The sequence below is a fragment of the Carettochelys insculpta genome, chromosome 2, assembly GCF_033958435.1.
Source record: "Carettochelys insculpta isolate YL-2023 chromosome 2, ASM3395843v1, whole genome shotgun sequence".
Taxonomy (NCBI): domain Eukaryota; kingdom Metazoa; phylum Chordata; order Testudines; family Carettochelyidae; genus Carettochelys; species Carettochelys insculpta.
In genome coordinates, this window is record NC_134138.1 from 238,084,340 (window position 1) to 238,109,607 (window position 25,268).

General features: G+C 42.1%; 1 protein-coding gene across 8 annotated transcripts in view; it reads right to left on the minus strand.

Annotated features, from left to right (window-relative positions):
- The window catches only part of ADAM22 (ADAM metallopeptidase domain 22), a 192,881-nt gene extending 170,748 nt beyond the window's left edge, over positions 1–22,133 (minus strand). For 7 of the 8 annotated variants that reach the window (XM_074986270.1, XM_074986271.1, XM_074986269.1 and 4 more), the window contains exon 1: positions 21,540–21,680. In XM_074986270.1, coding sequence (XP_074842371.1) covers positions 21,540–21,680 — 141 coding nt within the window. Of the gene's footprint in view, positions 1–21,539; positions 21,701–22,054 lie in introns of those variants that run through there. The other variant, XM_074986264.1, reaches the window with a different exon arrangement.
- Positions 22,134–25,268: the final 3,135 nt, after the last annotated feature.

Genomic DNA, 25,268 nt, shown 5'->3' on the forward strand with positions numbered 1-25,268 from the left:
AAATAAAGAAATAATATTCCCTTTCATAAATGTCTATCTTTGTAAACCTTGGTCAAATTTAGCACCTCTGAAGGCCAGAGGTCTCTACACAGCATCCCCAGTGGGGTGTTATCCCTCTTGTCACATCACTGCTGACCCACAGAGATTGCATGACTCAATACCTCTCTCTGGAACTCCTATTTTCAACAAAAAGTTAAAACACTGCAAGCCAACTTTCCCTGACTGGCAATCTAGATTGCGCCTGGATCGCAAGACAAAACTGGGGAGAATCGCTGGTCAGCAGCTAATTACGAGGCACTCTAACTTGGTTAAACTGCTTCATTGTGGTCTGGTCAAAATGCTTTCAACCCTCCTTGAAATTATATGGCAGAGGAAGGCACTCATCACCTTCCAAACCCTTGATCTTTTGGATCCATGGAATTCTCTCTTTCTCCTAAGCACATATACAGGAGTGACAGCAGTGTGATAAACTGCTCAACTGTACAGTCAGACACATTTACCATGAGACCTTTGGCTGCCTCAGTTACATTCTACTCATTAATCTGTCTATGCCAGAAGAATTTCCATCATTCCAAACCTCTGAACAGCTAGAAAGAGCTGTCATTTAAAAAAAAAAAACATCAGCAATATGCTTGGAAAGTCTCTTCCTCTCTCTCCTCTTCAAATACATCCTTCCTTCATTATCACCAATATTTTACTAGTCCTATTTAGTCCTACCCAATGACTTTCAACCTGCAGAGCTACAAAAGGGAGGACTTCCCCTACCACATCAGAAAAGGAATATTCTCAGATTTCCAATGGGCCACAGAGCATGTGCTTTTAGCCCTGGAAAACTCCAAGAAAATTAAATTGAAAAAAATATTAATGTTTTAATAAAAAGCCATTTCAATCATCTTAGAGATTTTAATTAGTTACATTTCTTCTTTCCCTCTGAACCCTGTACACTTGGACTTGTAGTAATGAAAGCAGAGGGATTCAAAGGCTTTACTATGTTTTTCTTTTAATAAAAACTTCCTAATACATTTCTGCGAATACATGCAATACAGGATAGTGCAGAGGTTACTAAGGCTTGACTGGCAGTCAGTTGGGATGGCCTGTACATCTCCAAAGGTGTGGAAGAAAAGGCCATCTCAGTACTGAGAGTGGTCCAGCCAGAGGAGAAATTTACAGAAGCCTCACATTTATCCTAATTTATGGCCATCTGCTCATTGACGAAGGGACCCTTTTAACTCCTGGAGGCTGCTGGGGAATAATGATGGCCCAGCCATCCACCTTTTCTGCTCCCAAACAGTCCATTGCCTGAGATGGTAGGGGTTACTGTGGCCTAGGAAACTATGATACAAGTGAAATCTCAGAGGCAGGTAAGCCAGCTTTGTAGCTAGTTTACAGGAAAAAAAGCGGCTGATACAGACCCAGGAGTTGGGCCCAACAGATTTTTTACATTCCGTACATGGAGATTTAGCCTGTAACACATACTGCTCCATTCTGTGACATGCAGATGCATGGCACTTCCACCTAAGGGGTCTACAACAATGGCACCAAATCAGAAAGGCCCAGCAGTCATAGTGGGCACAGTGAATGCTATATGTGCTTTGGAAGGGCATTTGCTGAGAAAAGGCTGTTCAACAAGCTTTCAAGAATAGAGTGGGAAGGAAAACAGTGAAGTACAGTAGAACACAATTTGAAACCCAGCTGTTACATTCATACTGACAAGCTCCTGCAACCAACGCCCAGACCAGTTAAGGCTCTGAGAAGGAGAACATACAGACAGTGGCCCAAAACACAACAGAAAAAATCCTCCTGGAATGGAGTGGGGGAGGAGGGATGTTCTCTGTGTCAAGCCATGGAGTGGAACAAGCCAATCATCCTGGGGCTTAAGAACAGGGAAGTTAGGTTAGGCTGTTCAGGAGGTCCCAAGTCCCATTTTCTTTGTAGGGGGAAGCACTCTTCGCTACTGTGAGTTGCTAATGATAGCATCAGCAAGGTCAGAGCAGCAGTGACTTCATGGAAAACAAAAACTCAGGATGCTGATGCCCTTTGAAAGGAGTTGTTAGAAACAGGAGCACCAGAATTATGGCTACGTCCCCTGAACCTCTCTCACAGAAGTGTTACCTTATCCTTTCTATGCCCGGAAATCTACAACAGAAATACATTTGCCGTCAGTTTCCCTGGTAGAAAAGGAACATTCGACAAACAGAGGGAATTACACCATTTTTGTTTGCTATCTTAATTTTTAAAGTACACTTCCTGGGTACTTTGTTGAAGGTCCACAAATATGGGACATTCAGTGTAAGAGTAGACCATAAATACAATTTTAAAAACAAGGAGATTTTTAAGTGTTTAGAAGATGAAAAATACTGCTGAATCCAGTGGAAATTTGAGAGAGAATTCAGGTTAGATATTCTCTTCAAAATAGTCCAGTTTGGGTAATTAAATATATGTGCAAATAAATCTGAGAAATTAAAAGTCTGCCTTAGGTGTAACAGCCAATGTATAAATTAACTAGAGAGTTGCAACAGTACATCTTTACTGATATCTCTTTATTCAGACAATTTACACATTTATACATTTCAAGGCCAAAAGACACAAACCATTATGATCATTTAATCTGACCTCCTGCATAACACAGGCCATAGAATGTCATGAAGCGATTCATCCATTAAGCTTAGTATTTCTCATCGAACCCAAGCAGATATTTTAGAAAGACATGTAATCCTAAAACTTCAAATGACAGAGAATTCATCCCACCCCGGAATAAATTGTTCTAACGGTTAAGTTCTCTCAATGCTAAAAATCTACAGCTACATTCGAGCCTGAAATTTGTCTAGTTTTGAGATTCCAAGTATTACATGCATAATTTCGATACACACAAACGTGCATTATAGGCTACGTCTACACCACCCCCAAACTTCAAAATGGCCATGCAAATAGCCATTTAGAAGTTTACTAATGAAGCGCTGAAATGCATGTTCAGCGCTTCATTAGCATGCGGGCGGCCACGGCACTTCGAAATTGACACGCCTTGCCTCCGCGCGGCTTGTCCCGACGGGGCTCCTTTTTGAAAGCACCCTACTTCAAAGTCCCCTTATTCCCATGAACAGATGGGAATAAGGGGACTTCGAAGTAGGCGGGGTCCTTTTGAAAAGGAGCCCCATCGGGACGAGCCGCGCGGCGGCGAGGCACGTTAATTTCGAAGTGCCGTGGCCGCCCGCATGCTAATGAAGCGCTGAATATGCATTTCAGAGCTTCATTAGTAAACTTCGAAATGGCCATTTGCGTGGCCATTTTGAAGTTTGGGGGTGGTGTACACACGGCCATATGAATATATACACTATGTTATGACTTATTTATCACACTACAACCTTATAAAAGAAAATGTGACGCACTACAATTTTTTATAATAAACATTTTCATGTAAAATGAGTCAATATCGGGAGAGCGAGAGCTCATCTGAAATTTTAACATGAAGGATTTTTAGGATATTTAGAATTATTCTGAAGACTTCACTGAATCTGCCTACAGCAAAATTATTCAACTCCTCTTCAATTTGCTCTTAGTTATGCAATAAAATAGAAGTGGTGACACCATTTTAGATCAATTTAATGCATACATACACTCCACCTTCCAGTGCCACACAGTGGAGTTACTTTTGATGGTCTTGGAATAGTCTCCAGTTTGCATTTTATGTTCAACCCAAGATTCTGCCATTTACATCTGTGACCCTAAAAAGTGCCAAGATTAAAACCCAGGGAATTTGGAGAAGTATTGATCTGGGATTACATCCATTACTTGCTTGCCATTGCAGCTATTACCTATAAAATTATAAAATTATCAAAAACGTCTTTTAAAAAAACAACAATTTTGCAGTCCTTTTTCAGTACTCAGGAAGTAGTGTGCGCTTCTGTTTTGGGTTCCAAAAGCTTTCTATAGTTAGGCTTTGCCTCCTTTTTTGCGGGGGGCGGGGAAGTGGCAGTTCTTTCTATTATAAGCTAGAGACCAAAAATATTTCTCATCTTTTTTTTAATTAGTTCCTAACTTCTCCCTTCTGCAAACCAGATAGTCTTTTTGTACCTGTTTACACACTAGTAACTGCTGTTCAAAGAGCTACACCCTTAGCTATTCATTCCTCTATTATTAAATTCAAGGAGAATTCCTGAACATATTCTAAATTCTTAGCAATGGGCAAGCTTTCACAATCATGAGGCCATGTGTATAAGACATAACTTATCATTCCACAGGTTACTAGACAATGACATCATCCACAGCTGATTTTGTAGTATGTAATGGAAGTGAAAAAAATGAGATGCCTGGGAGTGTGTTGCCTGGGCTTTAAAAAAAAAAAGAAAAAAAACTATTAAGTATATTGTGCCATATTGCTCTGGTCTAGAACGTTTCCTCCTCCAAACATGTGCGATGTGCAATTTCTGTCCTACTGGCCACTAAAGTTGATCTTTTATCACTGTTATTCCCAGACAAAAACTGTTAAAATAATGTTAAGGGGAGGAGAATAGTGATTGGTAATTTAAAGCAGACATTGCACTTATCCAAAATCCACAGTCAAAGCTAAACTTAAAAGAAACCCAAACTTATTGAAACATGGCAATGTAGAGTTTCAATAGGCCTTCTGATAACATTTTTGTTAACAATGTGCAATATGAAAACTTTCAAAAAAGTAACCCTTTTGGGGGAAAAAAAAATTTGGTTTCTTTTTTTTTTGGTTTTTTTTTTTAGAAAGGACATTTTGAACCAACATATTTTTTGTAGAAGACGTGTTGATGAGCTCTAAGAAACCCAACGTTAAAATGGAGATTTCATCCTAACTGACATAGCGGACAAAGCATTAACCAGAGGTTGCTCTCTGCAAATTGGTCAAGCACAGAATAGTCCTGCTTCCTATAGACTGGAAGTAGAAAGGTCACCCTTACAAGGGCCATTCCTTAGGAGATAACTTTCTGTAATAAAACATGGATATACAACACCTCAAATTATCCCTGAGGAGAAATGGACAAAGAAAAATCTGCAGTCCATCATCTAATTGTATGAAGTAAAATCAATTCAGTGCTAGATCTGGTCAGGAATTTTTTTCTCAAAAAAGAAAAAAGTCAATTTCTCTAAAACTAAACATTTTGCAGGCTGCATCAAGTTTGACAAAAGTTCATCATGAACAGTTTTCTCAGTTTCAGGATGGATTTTTGAGTTAAAAATCAGAAAGATGAGACCTACCCAGAAAAGCCAATAGCCCAGTGGCTAGGGCACACACACGGGATGGTGGAGTCCCTGCTCCATCCATGTCGAGTCAGGATTTCAAGCATAGTCTTCCATATCCCAGCTAAGCACCCTGGCCCCTAGAATACTGGCTGCTCTGCAATGCTTCAAGTTAGTTGCAGTCTCTCTTTCTCTCCCCACTTTCCTTTCCTATACCCCACCAAAAAGCTGTGAATGTCTCTATTCCACCCTGATCTACAATGAGAAATTTTCAATATCTCAAATTTTCACAGGCCAGGAAAAAACATTTCTCACCCAGATCTATTCAGTGTGTCTCTCAACTCAGAATAATACTAAATATTCCTGCAAGATGCATGAAATGAAAAACTTACTTCTATTTTTAAATAAAACTATACTAATAATCACATCTTGACAGTCTGGAGTACTTAGAGAGCAAGTAAAACAGCCAACAGAGAATGAACTTCAGATTCCCAGACCCATGACGACAAAAGAACCAAAGGGAAGAAAATCAATGGACTCCTTTATGCCATCTCTAGCAACAGTAACAAGAAAGGCACCTGCAAGGGCTCTTCTCAAACACTGAAGCAAGATAATCAACGGTGTAATTCTATTCTCAAGAGCAAGCAAGTTTCCCAGAAAACAAACATTTTTAACAACCGTACATGAGACACATCAACATATGACGACTGATTCATAAAAATGGAGTTCCGCTGACACAAGAAAGAAGCACACCATGCAGCATATGAACAGGAGGCAGAAATAGAAAAGGTCATCATAATGAAAAAAAGCATAGTGCTTCTAGCTCTAGAACAATCTAGAAGTTCCAGAACCAGCATGCTAATAATTTACATGTAATGAAATTCTCTCTCTAAACTAAGATGATTGCAATATTATGCATCCCAAAGAATGTTATCAAATTTGCATAACTGTATAACATGGAGCTCCTGAGCAGCTCCTCTGCAGAGTACAGAGTGCCATCATAGCTTAACTTAACAGCTGACTTTAATAAAACTTGTGAAAACAACATTCCTGTGTGAAATATCACAGGAAGTTCTGACATAATAGAAGGGTCTATATTAGTTATCAAAGTTTGTACAATCAGTAATAGAGTGCTAAAAAGGAACCTGTGGGCCTGTTTATGTGAACTTTTAGTTCAGGACAAGCTAGGGTTTAACCCTATCTAATATGAACTAGCCATGCCCAAAGTGTGAGTGTGAGCCCTGCAACTGCCCAGTCAAATGCTCCTCCTCAGACTTGAATCTATCCTGCTATGAAATAGGAGCAGATCACAATGGACTGTGGAACTGTTGAAGTGCTGCAGGAGAGGCCACACTAACAAAGTGCACAGCAGACTAGCACCATATAGAGTTACACTCCATCTTATCCAGAAAGCCCTTACTGTACACAGGACTCTAGATATGGGCCAATGCCTGGTCCTAGTTGCATTGGACAATCACAGAAACATAGGGCTGGAAGGATTCTTAAATGATCATGTACACCAGCCTCTGTTACAAGAACAAGTATCATAATGTATCCACTACAGAAGCATTGATTTCCTTGGTGCAAATGAGATCAGAATTTGGTCCAATGTATTCAATCCTATTACTCCTTCTGAAACTTTATGCAGGGGGCTAGTCTTCAGAGACATGCCTATTTCAGTGAAAAAAACAAACAAACAAACAAACAAACAAACAAACAAACCTCAGAACAAAATCAGTTTTTTAAAGATGTATAATGCAAAATACAGAAACAGAATGGGGAACAATTATGATTCCTATGGACAAAGGAAGGTTGAGGCCTCTATAAGTATCTAATATTCTTTTTTTTTTTAATTAGAAATCACATAAAACTGAATCTTGTAGAATTATTTGATTCACATACAATACCATCGAATCTCCATCCTGTACCAACCATCTTTAGCAAGTACCACTTGAAACATTTTCTAACCAATACTTCATAACTTGCTTAGTCATCCTTGCTCTCTGTTCACAAGATCTCTCTTTGATCACACCTATAACTATAGTCAAATACATATTAATGTAGCTATATACATATATTCAAATACAATTTTTAAACTGACTCAATACAAAAATTCAGAAACAAGAGAAGGTGGCACTGCTATGTAAAGATTTTGTTAACATATGTATGGGATGTTCATGACTCCTGAGTGGAAAACATAGGCACACATGCCACATACACTTTGCAGAAAAACTAGAAATTAGAAAGACTGTTTAAAAAGGTCTTTTTTCTTGTTGCTTTGTGAACACTGGTCTATTTTTTTTTAATCTCTACCCACTGCGAATATCTGGGGATTGAAAAAACATCATCATCCAGATCCTCAGCTAGTCGCAAATTGACATCACTCCAGCGGCTTCAGCAGAAGATCTGATCCTGAGTTCTAATATAACTTCTTTCCATACAAACATCATTATACCAACAGACTGTTATAACTAGAAGCAAGGAAAGCATTGGAAAGCCAGGAATCTATTATTTCCTGTAGCAAACAGGGTATTTCTTTAAATTGTTTGTCATTATTAAATTAGAGGGTGCTCGAACCTGTTCAGTGGGATGAAATAATGAGTCTCAGAGGAAACAGAGGAGTGGTCAGACAGCTGATGAAGCAGACATAATTGCATGATCAATGCTATTCATCGCTCGGACATCACTGCGATATACGCTGCATTTATGCAGTGATGGTGCTGACAGGTTTTAAGCAGCCATACGACTCTGCCCACTTCATCTCAGCTCTGCCTTCTCTTCCATCTCATCAGAAGTAATTCTAACCTTCCAGAACACTGAGTAGATTAAGTCACCATTTGTAATAAATAAATTCTCAGAAAAGTACTTCCCCCCCAAAAATGTAGAATGCTCCCCAGTCACCCTAAACTAATGTGGACCCACGCCTAGGGTGAGGCAATATTCAGTCCTGCATTAGTAGAGGTTTAATTTCAGACATTTTGTGATCTTCCAGATTTAAAAAGGCAACATAAAACTTCAATTGGCAAGTCTCCACTTCGCAGTGAGACACCCAGCAGTTATCTCTACCGTTGGTAAATCCTGAGATACTGGACTTTATATTCATGACAACTTTATGTCTAGAAAAGTGATTTAATTCATTTATAGCGGTTTTTAATTTAATTATAATTTTCCATCTCCCTCTGAGACCAATTAGTGTAACTTTTGTCATGGAAAACACATCTTCAAAGAATTTGCTGAGAGACATTCTGGAAAAGCAAACTCTAATCAGGAGAGCAGGTATGAGAGTGATGGCATTTATCTAATCTGCTGGATGTCTTTGAGTATATCACTGCCGTAGTAGAGAAGGGAAATTCAGTGGATGTTGTACTCTTAGGTTTTTCAAAGTGCATTTGACAAGGTTCCCCATCAGAGATATACAGCTAAAGCCAAAAAAAAAAATAAATCATGGAATAGAAGATAATACGGCATGATGAATAAAGTACTAGATTCAGAGTAGGCAACAAAGAAAAGCCTTGGATGAAAACTTTTCAAGATAGAAATATTACAAGAAGATTAATGCAGGGTCAGTTTGAGAGCTTCTAGCTATTGTCATAATTATATTAATACAAAATGATTTTGACTACTATTGAAGATAAGGCTTCTAAGACAGTATAAGTAGAAACAGAGCAAACAGAGCCTGATCTTTAAGACTTTAAAGGTCAGAAGGGACCATCACAATCATTTAGTTTAACTTCCCATACGTTGCTGGCCACAGAACCTCATGCAGACACTGCTGTAACAGATCCCTAATCTCTGGCTGGGTTACTGAAGACCTTAAGTCTTGGTTTAAAGATTTCAAATGACAGAGAATCTGCCACTCAGCAAGTGACTTGTGCCCTGCTGAGTGGTGGATTCTCTATTATTTGAAATCTTTAAACCAAGACTTAAGGACTTCAGTAACCCAGCCAGAAAAATGCTCAGTGTCCTCTGCCAATAGGACAGGGGTGAGGGGAGAGGGGGAAAGGACCCCTTTCCAAATGCAAACATGGGGACAAGACCCACCAGCCAGACACCTGGGAAATACTTCTCTGTAATAATTCAGAACCCTCTGCATCTAGTGTCCCATTACTAGCCATTCAAGAAAATTGATAATAGCAGGCATGCATGGGCCGTGTGCCTTGGTAGGCAACTTTGCCATAGCATCCCTTCCATAAGCTTATCAAGCCCTGTCTTGAAACAAATTGGGTTTGTTTACCCCACTCCTTCTCTGGTATGGCTGTTCCAGAACTTAACTCCGCTGATTATTAGAAATCTTCAACTAATTTCAAGCCTAAGCTCGTTAATGGACCCTTGGCATCCAATTGTTCTTGCTCTTATGTATTCTCACTGAAGAATGTGTCACTTTAAGGTAACACAAACTTTCAAGCACCTTCTTCCTGAATGTCTTGCCAACTCTTGAGCTAGAGCCTGATTAAGTAATGCTGACTAACACCTTACTCTGCAAAGAGTCTCGCCGAAATAAGGCCCAACTCAGCATGAATAAGAGTGGCACAATAGGCTACACCTTCAGAGCAAAGCCACACATTGCAGGGAAGTAGGAAAATATATCCAGTAAAGTTATCACAAAGGTCACCAAAAGGCACTCTCTTCTGGCTCATTCTCAGCAGCTGTGTTGACTTTCCTTGACTAGATCCAGTTTTCAAACTGCACTGTTGTTTTACTCTATAAATCAAAGTGTTCTATTGCTCATTGGCTGTTTTCCTTGAAGCCCGCTTACCTTCCTTTTGTCACATTCTTATATAGGTCATTAATTTTAGTAGACATGATTTTAACTTTAATTGCCAGCCCAAGTGTCACTTTTTCAGACCTGTCTATTCTAGCTACTGTCCCAGAAAACATTTCAGAAGGTGGAAATGACTGCATACTATACAAACACACAATATCAAAACAAAAAACCAGTCCACTAGCACTTTAAAGACTAAGAAAATAATTTATTAGGTGGTGAGCTTTCGTGGTACAGACCCACTTCTTCAGAAGAGGTGGTCCCACGAAAGCTCACCACCTAATAAATTAATTCGTTAGTCTTTAAAGTGCTGCTGGACTACTTTTTTGTTTTGATATAATGTAGACTAACACAGCTTTCTCTCTGTCACTATTAAACACACAAAATGGTTTGAAAAGCTCCAGTCTCATGTTTGCTGGGACAGAATGCTGCTCAGATACTTTTTCCTTCTCTTTTGCTTGACTGTAAGGTTTCTGCAGAAAATTAAGTTTCCCCTTCTATTATGGGGCCAAAAAGATTGTGCCAGACTTGGTCTTTCTGCTGTGAAAATCCCCCCATCACTGAGTTTGAGCTCTAAAGAGGCAGCCCAATTTTAGTCTCCTTTGGGCTCATGACAACCTGTCATTGCTCCCTGGCTTCCTTGAAAAAGTTCTCTTTACAGTCACCAAAGATTTTTTTTCCTCGGACACATAAAAAGGGTTTCAGCAGTGCCCAGCAAGGAGCAGCTCTTATGCCCTCTGACTTTGTGTCACATGCTCTAGCTGTCTTCTGGTAGTTCTATAAGCCATTCTAGAAGACAATGAGAAAATAAAAGGGGGGGGGGAACTGTCAAAATTGCTTCCCTGTTTGGAAGCTTTGCCTTTGCATCGCTATAAACTGATATCATGTTTGAAGCAGAGAAAGATGTTGAGATTGAAAAGTAGAAGAGATCGTACCCAATGAAGAGGGGTCCAGAGTGGTCACTGCGATTTCTCTCTAGATAAAATGAGGATTTCCTATCTCATGGCTTGACAAGCTTCAGAAGTCACATTCATTCCATGCATGTTAGATCTCCTTTGTGTTTTTATTGAGAGGATACACACACACATGCGCTATCTCAGTTGGCCTGGTGATTACAGTCTGTAGGAAGCAGACTGGAAGGAAACTGGAAATATCATCTACAGTGCATTGTCACGGGGTGAGCTAGCCCTTTTAGGTAGATAACTCAGCTCCACCAGTGTGCAGTTATCAAGCTCCAGGTGATGGATTTGGGCTGGAGCCAGTGGTTGGATGGGGTGTCAAAGATTATCTGAAAGTAGCCCATGGGTGGGACTTCCTACAAGCAGAAGCATGCTGTACCAGGAATAAAAGGAGAGAGACCTGTACGATGTGAGGAAAAGGAGAGAGACCTGTAGGCTCCTATTTCCAATCCAGAGGGGATGCAGAATCAGAGAGGAGTGGGGGAGGAACTCTTCAGACCAGCCTGAGGGAGAGGCTGAAGAGAAGGTGTGGAAGCCATAAAGGAACAACTCTGAAAAGGGAAGACATTTGAGAAAATGCCAGCCCACACAACCAGCATTTGGGGAAAACTGTTGAGCCTAGCAAGAGTTTGAAGAACCTGGGGATGGAAAAACTTGTTTTGACTTCAGCTGAGATTTGAACTATGATCAAACAACAACTAAACTCCACAAAGAAGTGTTATTTTACTCACGTGAAATCTGGGTGCAGTTTTTGAGAAGTCCGGGAAGGTTAAACTGAGGAAGTGGGAAGGTCCGATGACAGATCGGGCAAGACCTGATTATGCCCCTTTCTTTGCAGTGACATTTTGGATTTAGATATATAATGGCAACAAACAAGGCTAGTAAGGCAGGTACATGTTAACAACGCACAACATGACTATGACAATATCTGATAAAGCAAATCACCACCAAGGAGCATGAACGTAGTGCAATAAGAAAATATCTGCAGTATGGCACATGTAAGTATATTATTTGACATAAGCGCTAGAAGAGAAATGCAGATTTGATTCTGAACTCGCTGATATCTGTGTAAATCATGAGCAGTTCTACTGGAATCAGATATGGTCTCACTTCCTATCAGGCTGTGGTCTGATAAAAATCATATACATGATGATGCACATGGCAAAACAAGCAAATACTCAAAAAATACTCATCATTTCCTATAGGATCTTTAATCCTCTCAAGGCCTTTCATGCTATATACGTGTAGATGCCTTATGAAATTAAGGGATGGTTTTAGGGGTCAAGCCTTTTTTTCCCTCCCCGGTAGTAAAATAATAAAAACTTCACAGTTCAGAGATTTTTCTGGGATTTGGGCATCTAAATCCCTTTGATGCCTTGGAAAATCCCAGGCCTAATATGCAATATGGAGCCTGAAACTTACACCCTTATATTAAAGGCCAGGTATGAGGCAGGACCTGCTTCCAGAATTTCTCAAAAACAGGGCTGATATTGTCAAAATACATATTTACAATATCAAATACACAAAGTGCTAGTTGCAAAGTTGCAGAGTACTTATAAACACATTTTGCTACTAATTGCTACCTAAATATTCCAACAACAAGAAAGGTACAAGGATAACAGAATTCCCCAAGGACAATGGGAACATATTGATCCCACCTAAACGATAAGATTAGGATTACCATATGTAATAAAAATATTTTAATCAAACCGATTTGCACAAGATGATAGGTAGTAACCAGCCACATTGGGGAGCAGTAACCATAATAACTTTGCGAAAGAGGCAGACAGTGACTTGGTTAAATCAGGATATAAAAATGAATTTTTTAAAAAATGTATTTTTGTCCAGCCTAGCAAGGAACAGAAAATTCCATCATTCATTGAGCTGGTCCATTGTTACAGGCATGCAGGTGGAGAGCAGAGTCTGCAAAATATTAGTACTGTGCTTCCTCAACAATAAACCCAGCTGAATACCTTCATCTTTTAACAGATCTTGTGGTTATTGAATGGCTTGTTTGAGGCCTACTACCCCAGCAGGGAGGGGGCAGCACACAGAGGTTACACATATTCAGCCAAATATCTGTCAACATCTAACCACACAATGGGATACATTCCTCTGTCCTGTGAGGAGGAAATTCTCCAGAAAGGAGTTTGCATAGAAAAGGTATTTATATTGAGAAGGACAGAGTTAATATATAAAATACAATACTATATTGATAAAATGCCAAACACACTACTTATAAGTGAACTTTAACTGGCAAAAGAGCACACCTGGCAGGCCTAATTACATCAGAACTTCACCCATCAAAGGGCAGAATCCTGCTGAAATTATGCTGGCTTTACTGCAGGCTAAGATCTCTAGAAAGTTTGGTTTCAGCCCTTCCCCCACCCCCCAACTTCTTGAGGTCAGGCCTTGCACCTAAACATGGTATTGCTATTTTAATTAAATAATTACCTGTGTGTGAAGGAGCACTGCCAGAGTCTGGAAACAGTGAAGCCAAAACCCACTAAACTTTGTTTTATTAACAGGAAAGAAGGCTGAACCTGGCAGCAAACTGAGTGGATATGTTTCTTAGCTGCTATAGTCTCAGTCCAGACTTGGCTTTTCTTTTGCCCTAAATTTCATGGTGGATTTTTTGCAAACTGTGTCTGCACGCCTACCAGAGCCATCAATTACAGGCCAGTACACTGAAGGGGACAAAAGAGAGTGGATAAATTAGATTATTTTTCATCATGTGTCTCCTTCTAGTAGCCATCGCCTTGTCACTCCCAGAATCATGAACTTCTTCTTTAGCCTACTCTACGTTTCAAGAGCTCCATTACTTACTATTAGTTACTAATTATTTGGATTCCTTATCAGGAAAAATAACAAAACAAATCAATCTGCTAGCATCAGACTAGAACACAGACAGGAAGACAAATACATTCTTTGTTGCAAATTCTTTACTTGTCTCCAGTTGTATGCAATTAGTATTATATTAGTAATATTGCACACGGCCCTCCACATGACAGAAGACATGGGAAGCGAGTCCACTAGAGGAATTGCAAAAGAATCTGCCCCATGGGGTATTCTGTATATGCCTATAAATGCCACAGAATAAGTCTCTGATAAAAAGGTCAATGTGGAAGGCCAAGATGGGAAACAGGGGTTATAGAGATCCCATAAACCTTACAACTCCTGCCACTGGTGCAGAGGGGGAGTAGCCACTATTTCAACTGACAAACAAGGCTCACAACTGTCACAGAAGAAAAATAGCAGCCCAGGTCTCTAGTCTCAAGCTAGAAAGTGAAATTCAGCTCTTCTATCACAGCACTCCACCCCCACAGAGCCCAAATATTCAAGCTCTGTGAGCAGAGCGGAGTGAATTTCAGCTTGAACTTGTAACTGTTTTTTTTTTTTTTATTATTATTTAGCAACAAGACAATTTCTCAAGACACTGGTACAGTTAAAATGCAATAATGCACCAACAGTATGCTCTGCTTATTAGTTTGGATCAGGAGTCTGCAACCAAAAGAGCAAGAGCCATTTTTTCAAATTCAGTTACAAAAGCAATACTTCAAGAGCCGCGAAGCATGTGAATATGAGACTGTCCATAATAAATAATGTCAAACCATACTTTACTAACCCTTATTTTAGGAACAGCATACACACAATGATTTGTACCTAGAAAGCTTAAGTTACTTTCACTTCCCATCCCCAGGCTTAACCCATCTCAGCCCCAAACCTGCCCCCCCCCATTCCCAAGATTAACCTCTCTCAGGCCCAAATCCAGGATTAACCTGTCTCAGCTAATGAGTTCCAGCTGCACGCAGACTGCCGCTGCTCCTCTCTCCACTACCCCCTGCACCTCCTTCTCAGCAGGGCTGCACAACTCAGCTGACCCTCCCCCCCACTGTTCTCCTGCTCACTTCCCCCATCTGCAGTGCAGGCAGCTCCCTGCCCCGCCACACTGAAATAATGGAACCAAATTTAATTGGTTTAATGGCTGGATCCTTCCCACTGCCCTGCTGGCCATTAAGCCAATTAAATTTAGTTCCATTATTTCAGCCACAGCAGGGTAAAGAGCTGCAAGAAGAGTCAGCAGCAGCAGCATCTGGAGCTTCAAATGACTCCTTAAAGAGTCACATATGGCTCCAGAGCCACAGGTTGCTGACCTCTGGTTTAGGGCAAATGCCTTTTCTACACATTAAAATGCGGTAGCATTTTAACTGTCTTTTTATAGGTTTAGTAAATTATTATTCCTAAATGCAGGATTTTGTGTAATATGGTTTAGCTTCTAGAGTCTGTTCAGAACAAATGGGAAGGGGAATTATTATGTTATGTCTTTGTTAAGTCTGCTGTTTTATGTGTGAGCACAATGCAATGCTGACCACAGAAGAATATGAGGGAACTCTCATTCCATCATATCAATACGATGATCATGGCATAGGGGAAAAGGTTGTTTTTATTTTCTGGTAGAAGAGACTATCAATATTTTGCTTTGGGGTTGAGGATGTTTTAAATATAATATCTAACATTCTAACCTCACACAGACTTTAGTCACACAATGGGTTCCAGCTGCTGAAGGAAGAATACAACTGTTAGCATAAGTATTTAATTAAAAATGTATTACATGCATGTGGCTATGGCATCAGAGTGCACTGGTAATTCTGGGCACCCTCTCTCGCATCTTTCATCCAAAGTTCCCAGAGTACTTTAGAAACACAAAACATTAAGCATGATGAGGTGGTTAGGTATGACATTCCCCATTTCATAAATGGCAAAATTGAAATACAAAGGAGTGAATTCCAGCAATGACAAATTCAGAAACTCAACCCAATATTCCGGGTACCTGATCCCTTTATATCTGATCCCATTCTATACTGTAGATCAAAATATTAGCAACATCACATCTCATAGAGCTAGAACAGACCTCAGGGGGTCATTGAGTCCAGTCCCCTGCCCTCTTGGCAGGACCAAGTACCAGCCCTTTTTCTCCCCTCCTGCCAAATCTATTGGCCCCAAATCCCTAAGTGGCCCCCTCAAAGATTGAACCCTCAGTTTAGCAGGCCAATGCTAAAACCACTGAGCTATCCCTCTCCCCCAGCAATATACAACTAACCAGAATGGGCCATACTAATAGCCATCCAGCTCTTTACCACTTGCCCATCTTCTGGAATAAAGTCTCCACAGCTTCCACAGAATCAAGGAAATATTTTGACAAATATTTTTCTGGCAATGTGCTCTGAAGGCCAACAACCCTGGGCAGTGTAATTAGAGGTAGGTGGATCCATGCATTAGGTTGCTCTCACCATCATAATGACACCTGCTATTAGGGTCTATGTTGCCGCGACCTTGGCCTCTTTTGTGCCTCCTGCTGATCGCTTCCGCAGCCTTGTGATAGCCTGTCTCCCTTCGAGTCTTCCATGCTCTGGCCCTCTAGACAGGTCACCTCTTCACTTCAGCCCACTTCCAAGCTAGTAGTAAAATCAAAATGATCATGTGTCTTCCTCTCTTAGACTACACTGAACTTCTCTGCTTCTTGTCCCTAAGCCCAGACCCTGCAGTTTCTCTTATGCTACTTCATCCCAGCAATTTCTTACACTTGCTTGGGTACTCTGGAAGCTTATCTGATGGCTCTGTCTAGGCTCTGGCTCAGAGCTTTCCCAGGGAATCCTACTCTGCTCCCTGCAGGCCTTCGAGCCTAACTTCCCCAGGCCCTCCCCAGGATCCTCCTTTCTCCTTGGGCTCCCCCTCAACTGAGTTCACAGGTCTATTTAAGAAGCCCTCTCCCTCTGATCTCCCACAGCAGAGGTCTGTCTTTAAGCTCCATACACCCAGCTGGATTGCAAGTTTCTGGATGGGGCTAAGGGACAGCTGCTCAGTCACAGGCAAGGCTGAGCTCAGCTTGCTTTAATGGCAAGACAGCCTTTGATAATCTTCCACTGAAGGCACCCTGCTTCCATGCCTCTAGAGCTCAGGTCCACCAAGTGCCTAGATAAGTACAGTGATATTTTTGTGTGCGTACAGATTGGATTTGTGTTTTGGTGTAATATGCACAAAGAGGCCATGGAGAGTGGAACATATATGACACACGACTGTGCCAGAAACTAAAGTTTTTAGAAACTTGGACAAAACTGAAACTGTGAATCTGTCCCCTCATGGGTGCTTTTGCCCTCACTCATCCCCTTCTCTCACCCTTGTTTTGGTCCTCTCATTCTCCTCCGGTTCTATCCGCACACCATACAAGCATACTTTGGTTTGCTCATCCTCAAAAGGCCACCTCTTCACTCCATCTGCCTATATTCTCTTCTTTCCCATGACTCCAAACTCCACTTTGGATCCCATCTAGTGCAGCTTCTGCAGCCCTTTCCTCTTGACATAAACTGTTCTGAGGTCATTAAAGACCTCTCCATGGCCCTAGCTTAGAACTTGAACCAACCTTGATATCTGTCACTGCCTTTGGCACTGTCAATCGTACTCTCCTTAACATATTGTCCTCCTGGGACTTCTATACTTTAATCCTCTTCTTGATCTCTTATGTCTTCAGCCTCTCTCTGTGGGAAAAGAGAGGAGGACCCAGTCTCTGCAGGAATTTCTATTCCCTTTATAACCTCTTTTTGCTTAACCTCATTTACAATTTCAACTACCACATTTATTTCAGTGATTCAGAAATCTACCTGTCTGGTCCTGATCTGTCTCACTCAATCCAATCCCAAATCTCCACTAGACTTGTGATCTCTTCCTGCACATTTCAACAACAGCTAAACAACATAGTCAAAACCAAGGGTATTTCCTCTTATACCCTTTCCCTTTCTCCATTTTGTTATTGTCCATTCTATCAACCTCTCTGTCACTCAGACCCATTATCTAAGAGTCGTCTTTCATCTCTCCCCACCCCTTAATCCACCCATCCATGCTAGGTCTACATGTTGCCATTTCCTTCTCAGCTCTGTGTATAGGATCTAACCTCTTCTTTCTTTTCTCACAGTTAAAACTCATTCTGGCCTTAGTTACATCCCATCCTGCTTAGTATAACTTCTTCCTCTCCAGGGTCCCTGACACCCATCTCTCCCCATTCCTCAGATCTTTAGTCAATTTGAACACATCTCCCTCTCCACTATTCTGTGACCATGTCACTGCCAGCCAATACCTCCTCTGGCTCCCCATTTTCCTTTTCCACTACGTCCAGCACAAGCTTTTTTATCCCAGCTTTCAAGGCTTTACACATATCTACTCCCCATACACATCTGCTCATCTCCTATCATGGTGCCCTTACCCTAGTTACTTCTGCTTTGTCAACAACGGGAGCCTTGACTTCTTCTCGTACAACTATTTTGGCTCCCTTTTGAACATCTATGCCTGGAACATTCTTCCTGAACGAATCCATAACTAATCCTCTCCTTCAATTCTTTGTTCAAAACTCATTCTCTCCCATAACTCTACAAGAAATTGGCCAACATATTATGGATAGAAAGAAGAACAGTCAGAAATAAGAAATAAGTATCTGAAATAATTTTCAAAATCTATGCACAAACTGTATTTATTTTGATTGTGTCCTTGTTCTGCAACATTTTATACATACCTTGTATTTTGATTTATACTATAAATTCTTTCAGGGAGGGAGGGACAGTATCTAGCATATTACAGGTACTACCAAAAAAGCAACTAATAATTCAATAATAAATGTATAATGGGATTTTATAAGGTACATTTTACTTTTACTGTGTTACTAAGCAAGAGAAAATCCCCAAATTAACTCTGTTGTCTGCAGTTTTGGTAGGTATTTCGGCAGTCGTAAAGTTTTAGTGTTGGGGGTTGCACTAAAATACCCAACATATAGAAGCATCCAAATGCAAAAATACTTTTTTCAAACATAACACTGCTGCAAAAATACTCTCCAAAGAGGCAGCTCCTCAAAGGTTTCTTTTATCACATGTAGCATTGCTGCAGATCATCTGTTGTCAAGCTGACTCAGAACTCCAGGATAAGGCAGTGCGTTGCCCTTTTCAACTAAGCAACCCTCATCCATCTATAAGAAGAATATATAAACCCAGTGCAGACTCACTGGTTTTTGGTCTGTTTATACTCCACACTACTCTTCCCATTATGGCTAATTACTGATTCTTTCAATGGGACAACAGCCAGTTACAATACCATGGCAGAAACTACACATATATTAGGTAGCAAAAGGAGGCCTTTTTTTTTTTTTTTTTTTTTAAAAGAGGAAAGCTTCTACATTATCTGAACCCCTCTCATCCAGCATTCTCAGGACCTGACAGGTGCCAGACAAGAGAATTTGCTGGACATACTGTTTTTAGCACATTACCCACGCTTTCACTGCTTACTAGACTCTTTGAAGACATGTAGGGGTAAATTACAGCTACATAACAGCACAGAACAGAGAAAGAGAGAGAGAGCCAGGACTAGTAGCTGGAAACAAACTTTATGGGACCACATGAAACATGGCTCCTCCATGATAAGTGGTTTTCCAGCTAACTAAAATTATGCCAGACTGCCGATATTGCTGGACCAGAGAGGTTCAACCTACAGTTGGACACTGATATTTTAGCAGTCAGCAAAAGTGAGAGGAAAATAGATCACATGATACCATTTTTAAAAGCTTGCCTCAGTGAAGAAATTATACTGAATATAACATAAAAGTTGAATTGTAAGTCAACAGATATTTCTAAGTGACAGGGATAAAATTAATATTACATACTAGTTTGTTAAACAGTTACATGGATGAAATATAACATCTTTTTTTTGGGAGTATCAGGACTGGTAAATAAAAGATCTGAGATATTCAAGAAACTAGGGAAGCATGTTAGTTTTCAATTTAGGCAAAGACCCAGTCCACTATTTGAACAGTAATGTTGTACTTGTTTGCAATTTTAGCCATTTGTAGCTGATGTGGCACATGCTGTTAGAGAGTCAGAATGGTTCAAAAATTTCAGGGGTCTTCAAGTGACTTTGAAAGGCTGAGGCACAATTTATTTGATTTTTTTAAAAAATTAAAGATTTTGAAAGCAGTTACAACTACTGGAAATATTGTGTCATGTCATAAATATAGTCTCAGCACTAACAAATTTATATCCGATGAACATAAATGATGTATACAGATGTGCTATAAAGAAACAACGTGCTATTGAATCACACAAAGAGAACACGGATTGCCTGAACTTCCTGTAAAGTTTGTCAGGAGAAGAAACCTGAAAATGTAAAAATCACATCTTTGGAAGGAAAATTAAGCCTACTATTGATCTTGGATTGCAGCAGCCATCTAGAACATGTGACTTAGTCCAGGAGCTCAGTCTATGACATGCTCTGAGACTCTTTTTTGTAATATGAAGTAAAAAAGATATCCATATCAAAATACAGAGTATATTTAACTGGATTTATATTATCTAAAATTACTGACATTAGCATAAATTCGGTGATGACAGTAGATTGCTATGATTATAATTTGTTAAAAGCTGGGATCATGTATGTTTATATATAATGGGTTGCATTATATATAATGTACCTAAATACTGAGGATCTATGGTCAGTTCCCTTTTTAAATTATGAATTACTGTGTTTTTCTTTCACTGTTAATAAGTGTCTGTGCTTGTTAAACACAATCACAATGCACAAAATTAATCCAAAAGTGACATTAGTGTATTTTTTCAACAGCCTCTGCTGCAAATAAATTTCATTCTTCCCTTGGTCAATTAAAAACACCCAGCCTGACTATACAACTCCTCAAACGGGTTCAAAAAGCTAGAAATGACCTTTAAAAAAACAAACAAACAAACAAACACAGAAACTAGGGACTACTATTTAAATCCACAGATATTTTTAAAAGGCAGTGGAACTATCCCCTCCATATCTGGACTAATCTGAACAGCACAGCAGTAGGATGACTGTCCCTCTCAGGAAATGAGATGTGCATCCCCGTGAGAAAACACCGTGCAGCAAATATCGCTTTAACCTGCTGTACTTCGCACCCTCCTCCACTGCTCTGCCTGGGTGACAACCGCCTTTGCAAACACGGTTGCTTACCAAAGAACCCGGGCTGGGAAAGCGGTTCCCGCTCTTCCGTTTGTGCCCCGGCGCTAAAGGACACTCCGGAGTAAGACAAACCTTCCCCGCTTTCCGAAAGCGGAGTAGACCGCGGCCAGGGCGCCAAAAGCAGACGGCTCTGCCCAACGCCGGGCTGTCGAGGAGACACTGAGGCGGGAGGCTGGGGGCGCCCATCTGCCCGACTGCCACGGAGCACTCAGGGACCCTGCGGCTGAGGTGCGGGGCGATGGCCTCCCGCCCCGCCAGGGGTCCCTTCGCTGTGACCCGCCCACACACGCACCCCCAGCTCCGAAGAGCAGAGCCGGCGCTACCCGGCCTCGCCCGCTCGGGCTGTTGACTCCAGCCGAGCGGGCCAGGCTCAGCAGCAGGAGGGTTTTGCCGCGGCCGGGGCAATGTTGATCCTCCATCCCGGGCACCTCATTGGCAGGCACCGGCTGAGCCCCCTCCCCTGCGCCGTCGTTTCCAGGCATGGCGCAGCATCAGACATGACTCGCATCTGCAAAGAGCCCGCTCCGCCGGAGACACGTCGCCGGGGCAACCAGACACCAAACCCCGGCCGCCCTGCTGACCTGCTTCCCAGCCGAGCGGCTCCGGAGCCGGGTGGTCAGCCCCCCGCGCCCGGTCTGCGCGCGGTCCTGCGGGCGGTGGATCAGCCGGAGGGGGACGATGTTCTGCCTCTCCAGGACGCGTTGCTCAGCCCTTCTCTGCATCTCCGTCACCAAGGCGGCTCCTGGGGGCGGGAGAGGACACACGATCGGCCCGCGGGCCAAGCCGGGCGAGGCGGGCATGACCCATCCCCCCGCCCCCCCCGCGTGGGAAGCGGGGACCCGCTCCCTGCGCCCCGGGCAGGGCGAAAGCCCCACCTTAGCCGGGCTTTTCGGGGGGCTGGTTCCAAAGCGCCTTTACGCGCCCTCCCGCCCCCAAACGTCGCTGGTGCTCCTAGAGCTGCCCCGGGGCTCACTGTCCCGGGCGGAGGCGGGAGGGAACCTACCTGGCACCTGCCGCTCCAGGCCCCGTGGAAAAGGGTGAGCCCCCAAGGAAAGGTCATTGCATGCGGCGATCGGAAAGGGGCAGGGGGACTTACCTGCCTTCCTGGCACGGAGCAGAGAGAAGATCCCAAAGGCACAAAGCACCAAGGAGAGCAGGGACGCGGCAGGCTGCATGGCTGGGTCCTGCAGTGGCCCCCCCCTCCACCCCGCCGCCCACCCGCCCTGGAAATGCTCAGAGACTGCGCTGCATGCTGCAATCCTTAGCGGCTCTGCGCGCTCTCGCCCTCTGCCCGGGTGCTCTATGGCCAGCCGGGCATTGCTCCCTCACTGCTGCATTGTGTGTTACGGGCTTCCGTTAGCCCGCTGGATCTCTTACTGCATTGGGTGGTTTGCCGTAGCCTAAGTGAATTCACGCTCCTCCCATTGCTCCTCATCCACATGCAGTCCCTCTACTAGAGGGCTCTGTATCAATAGCCAGCTCGGCTGTCTGGAAACCCGCTCTGCACGGCTTCAGCGAAGGCAGAGAAGTGAGTGAGGGTAACTGGGAAATGTAGTTATTAAATCCATGCACTAAGGAAACTTAACGGTATACTGGTCAGAGTATTAGAGGGAAAAAGTATAAGGCACCACCTTCCCCCAGCAGGGGTGCTCTCAACAATATATAGGTCTTTCCCACCACCTCTGTTTTCCATAACGCCGCTATTATTGCTGACATGCCACTTCGCATTTTGTTTAAAGAGCGTCAAAGGCTGACATTCCCCAGGCCAGAGGTACCAAATGCCATAAACTGTACTCCCTCGACAGGTAAAGGGTGGGTGGCCTTCCTTGTGCAGGGATGTGGAATTTAAATGGGACCTCTATGATCCCCTTGCTGGTTCCCTATCTTCAGGCTACATCTCTCCCATACGTGGCTGTTGACTATTCCCTGCATTTTTCTCCTCGCCCATGTCTGTTTCCTCTGTTCTGTTCCCTCCCTTTTAGCTGGTTCACCCTTCCTCTCTGCTGACTCCCCTCTTGGAGAACACCCTCGAGAAATTTTTAAAATTCCACACAGAGCAATACTATTCACATTAAAATGTACGATGAGGGACCTCAAGCTGAGACAGAAAAGTATAAAGAATTACTCATAGTATACTCCTGGTGTACTTCAAATGGCATCTTTCCTCAGCAGAGCAGCCTCTACATGCGTGACTCATATTCTATACTCCCACCTCCTAGGAATTGTGTGGTAGTATTAAATCATCACAGCATGATTTATCAGTCTTCAATAGATCCATTTTTCAGAGCTTGACAGGATTAGGAACTGCATGAGAAAAAGAAAACCAATGCTTTTCAACTGGGTAAGAGGCTGGACAGTTGGCTACCTTTAAAATAACCCAAAATTGAAATTAATGAAGAGAAGATTGTCAGGAACTTCAGAAAGATGTAATTAAGATTGGTAAGTGAGCAACACAATGGCAGATGAAATTGCACTGACCATCTATGATGTATAAGATTCCAGATCAGTAAGGAGTTGTGTTACTGACTGTCCTGCAACATTGGGTGCCTTCACTGCTCAGCCCTGATGCCAACATCAGGGCCACAAACATGCAGGTCCCAGTTACTTTTTGGGGACTAGCCCCATCAACTTTCCAGTCCTGAACTTCCACAAAACTGGCACTACAGTGTCCTGCCCTCTCCCTAACACTTACAGAAGTGATTAAATCTATTGCTCCTTTAAATACAGTACACTGCAGCTCATTAACTGGAGATTGACAAAGCCCTCATTTTAATCACAGAACTGCATTGGTTTATAGTAATAGTCAGACAAGCCTCCAAAGATAACGAATGAAGATAGAAAGAGCCTCAAGCAAACAAAAGTTAAAAAAAAAATGCACATAAGGCAGGTACTTAATGTCCAAAAGTTACAATCTTTGTCTAAGCACGTTTCTTACCTATACAGTACTCAGTCTCACAGACTTCAATCCCCATGGTTGAAGGGCCCAACACACTGCACTTTTAAGAGCTCTGGTCCCTTGAACTTTGCCAGTGATAGATGCCTAGACAACACTTCCTTCTCATAATGGGGGTAAAGCCGCCATTCTGTCTTCTCAAGTTCACAGATCCTCTTTGAAGATACACGAAGTCTTCCTGGAGATGGAGACTCCATCCCCTGTTGACATGGTTAAGAGAGTATCTCCCCCACTCTATAGGTTGATGGTTTTGTTTACACTTTATGTAAATGCCCCTTCAGTATTTCTGTGTGACCAGGCAGGGTGGACAAGCAAATACATGTTCCCCTGTCTAGGATAAACTGGACTTATGCATTGTGTGCCAAACTCATTAAGAATATAACTTTAAGACTTATTTATAAAGATTCTGTACACACCTCATCCATACAGCATGCAAGAATATTAATAATCAGTGACTTAGTAGTTTTCCATTCCAAAGATAGATTACATGCTACTTTTTGGGTTTATATCATAACAATATGTTAGGTGTAATAAATCAGGCCACACAGAGTAGTGAATCAATGGGTCTCTGTTAATATGACACACAAAGTAATACATATTGGAAAGCAGAGTGTGGTGAACCCAATAAACAAAAAACTAAGGTTATTCAATTCATTCAGGGGCAATGCTGACAATGATAGTTTGTAGTAATGGGCTGTGTGCAAGACTCCACAGACCAATTCAGGAATAACGTTTACCGCATTGGCCATAGAGTCATTTGCTTAGTTGTGCTGATTGAGATGCATGTTGCTTCTGTGCCAAGTGCTCAACTTGATTCTTCTCAAAGTCCTGGTCTCCCACCCTTATATATGGGGCCTGGTGCAATACAATCAAACCTAAGTGCTCAATGACAGAGTCAGAAATGTTTATTTAGCCTCTCACAAATCCATGCCACAGGATGGGGGAATCCAGCTGAGGTTCTGCACTGCACATCATCATCTGATCAAATAGGAGGCAGAATACCTATGGAGAGAGTCTGACCCACGAAGTCACCTGGCACTTTGGGTAAGCAGTGGTGGCATGGTAAACCAGGAATTTCAGGGAATGGAACTACCAATAAAGCAAGCTTTAGAAGCCACGGAACGACAATTGTGAAGAGAGTGCAATGGGAGTAGTAGTTTCTTGTTTTAGAGTGAACCCCTGAGGGGCTTTTTAGCCACTGTCATGCCCAGATAAGAGATCACCAGCACCTACAGGGTAATCCATTTAAAGCCTAGCAGATGAAGTGTCATGGAATCATAGGACTGGAAGGGACCACAGGAGGTCATCTAGTCCAGCCCCCTGCTTCAAGCAGGTTCAACCCCCCCCAAAGTCATCC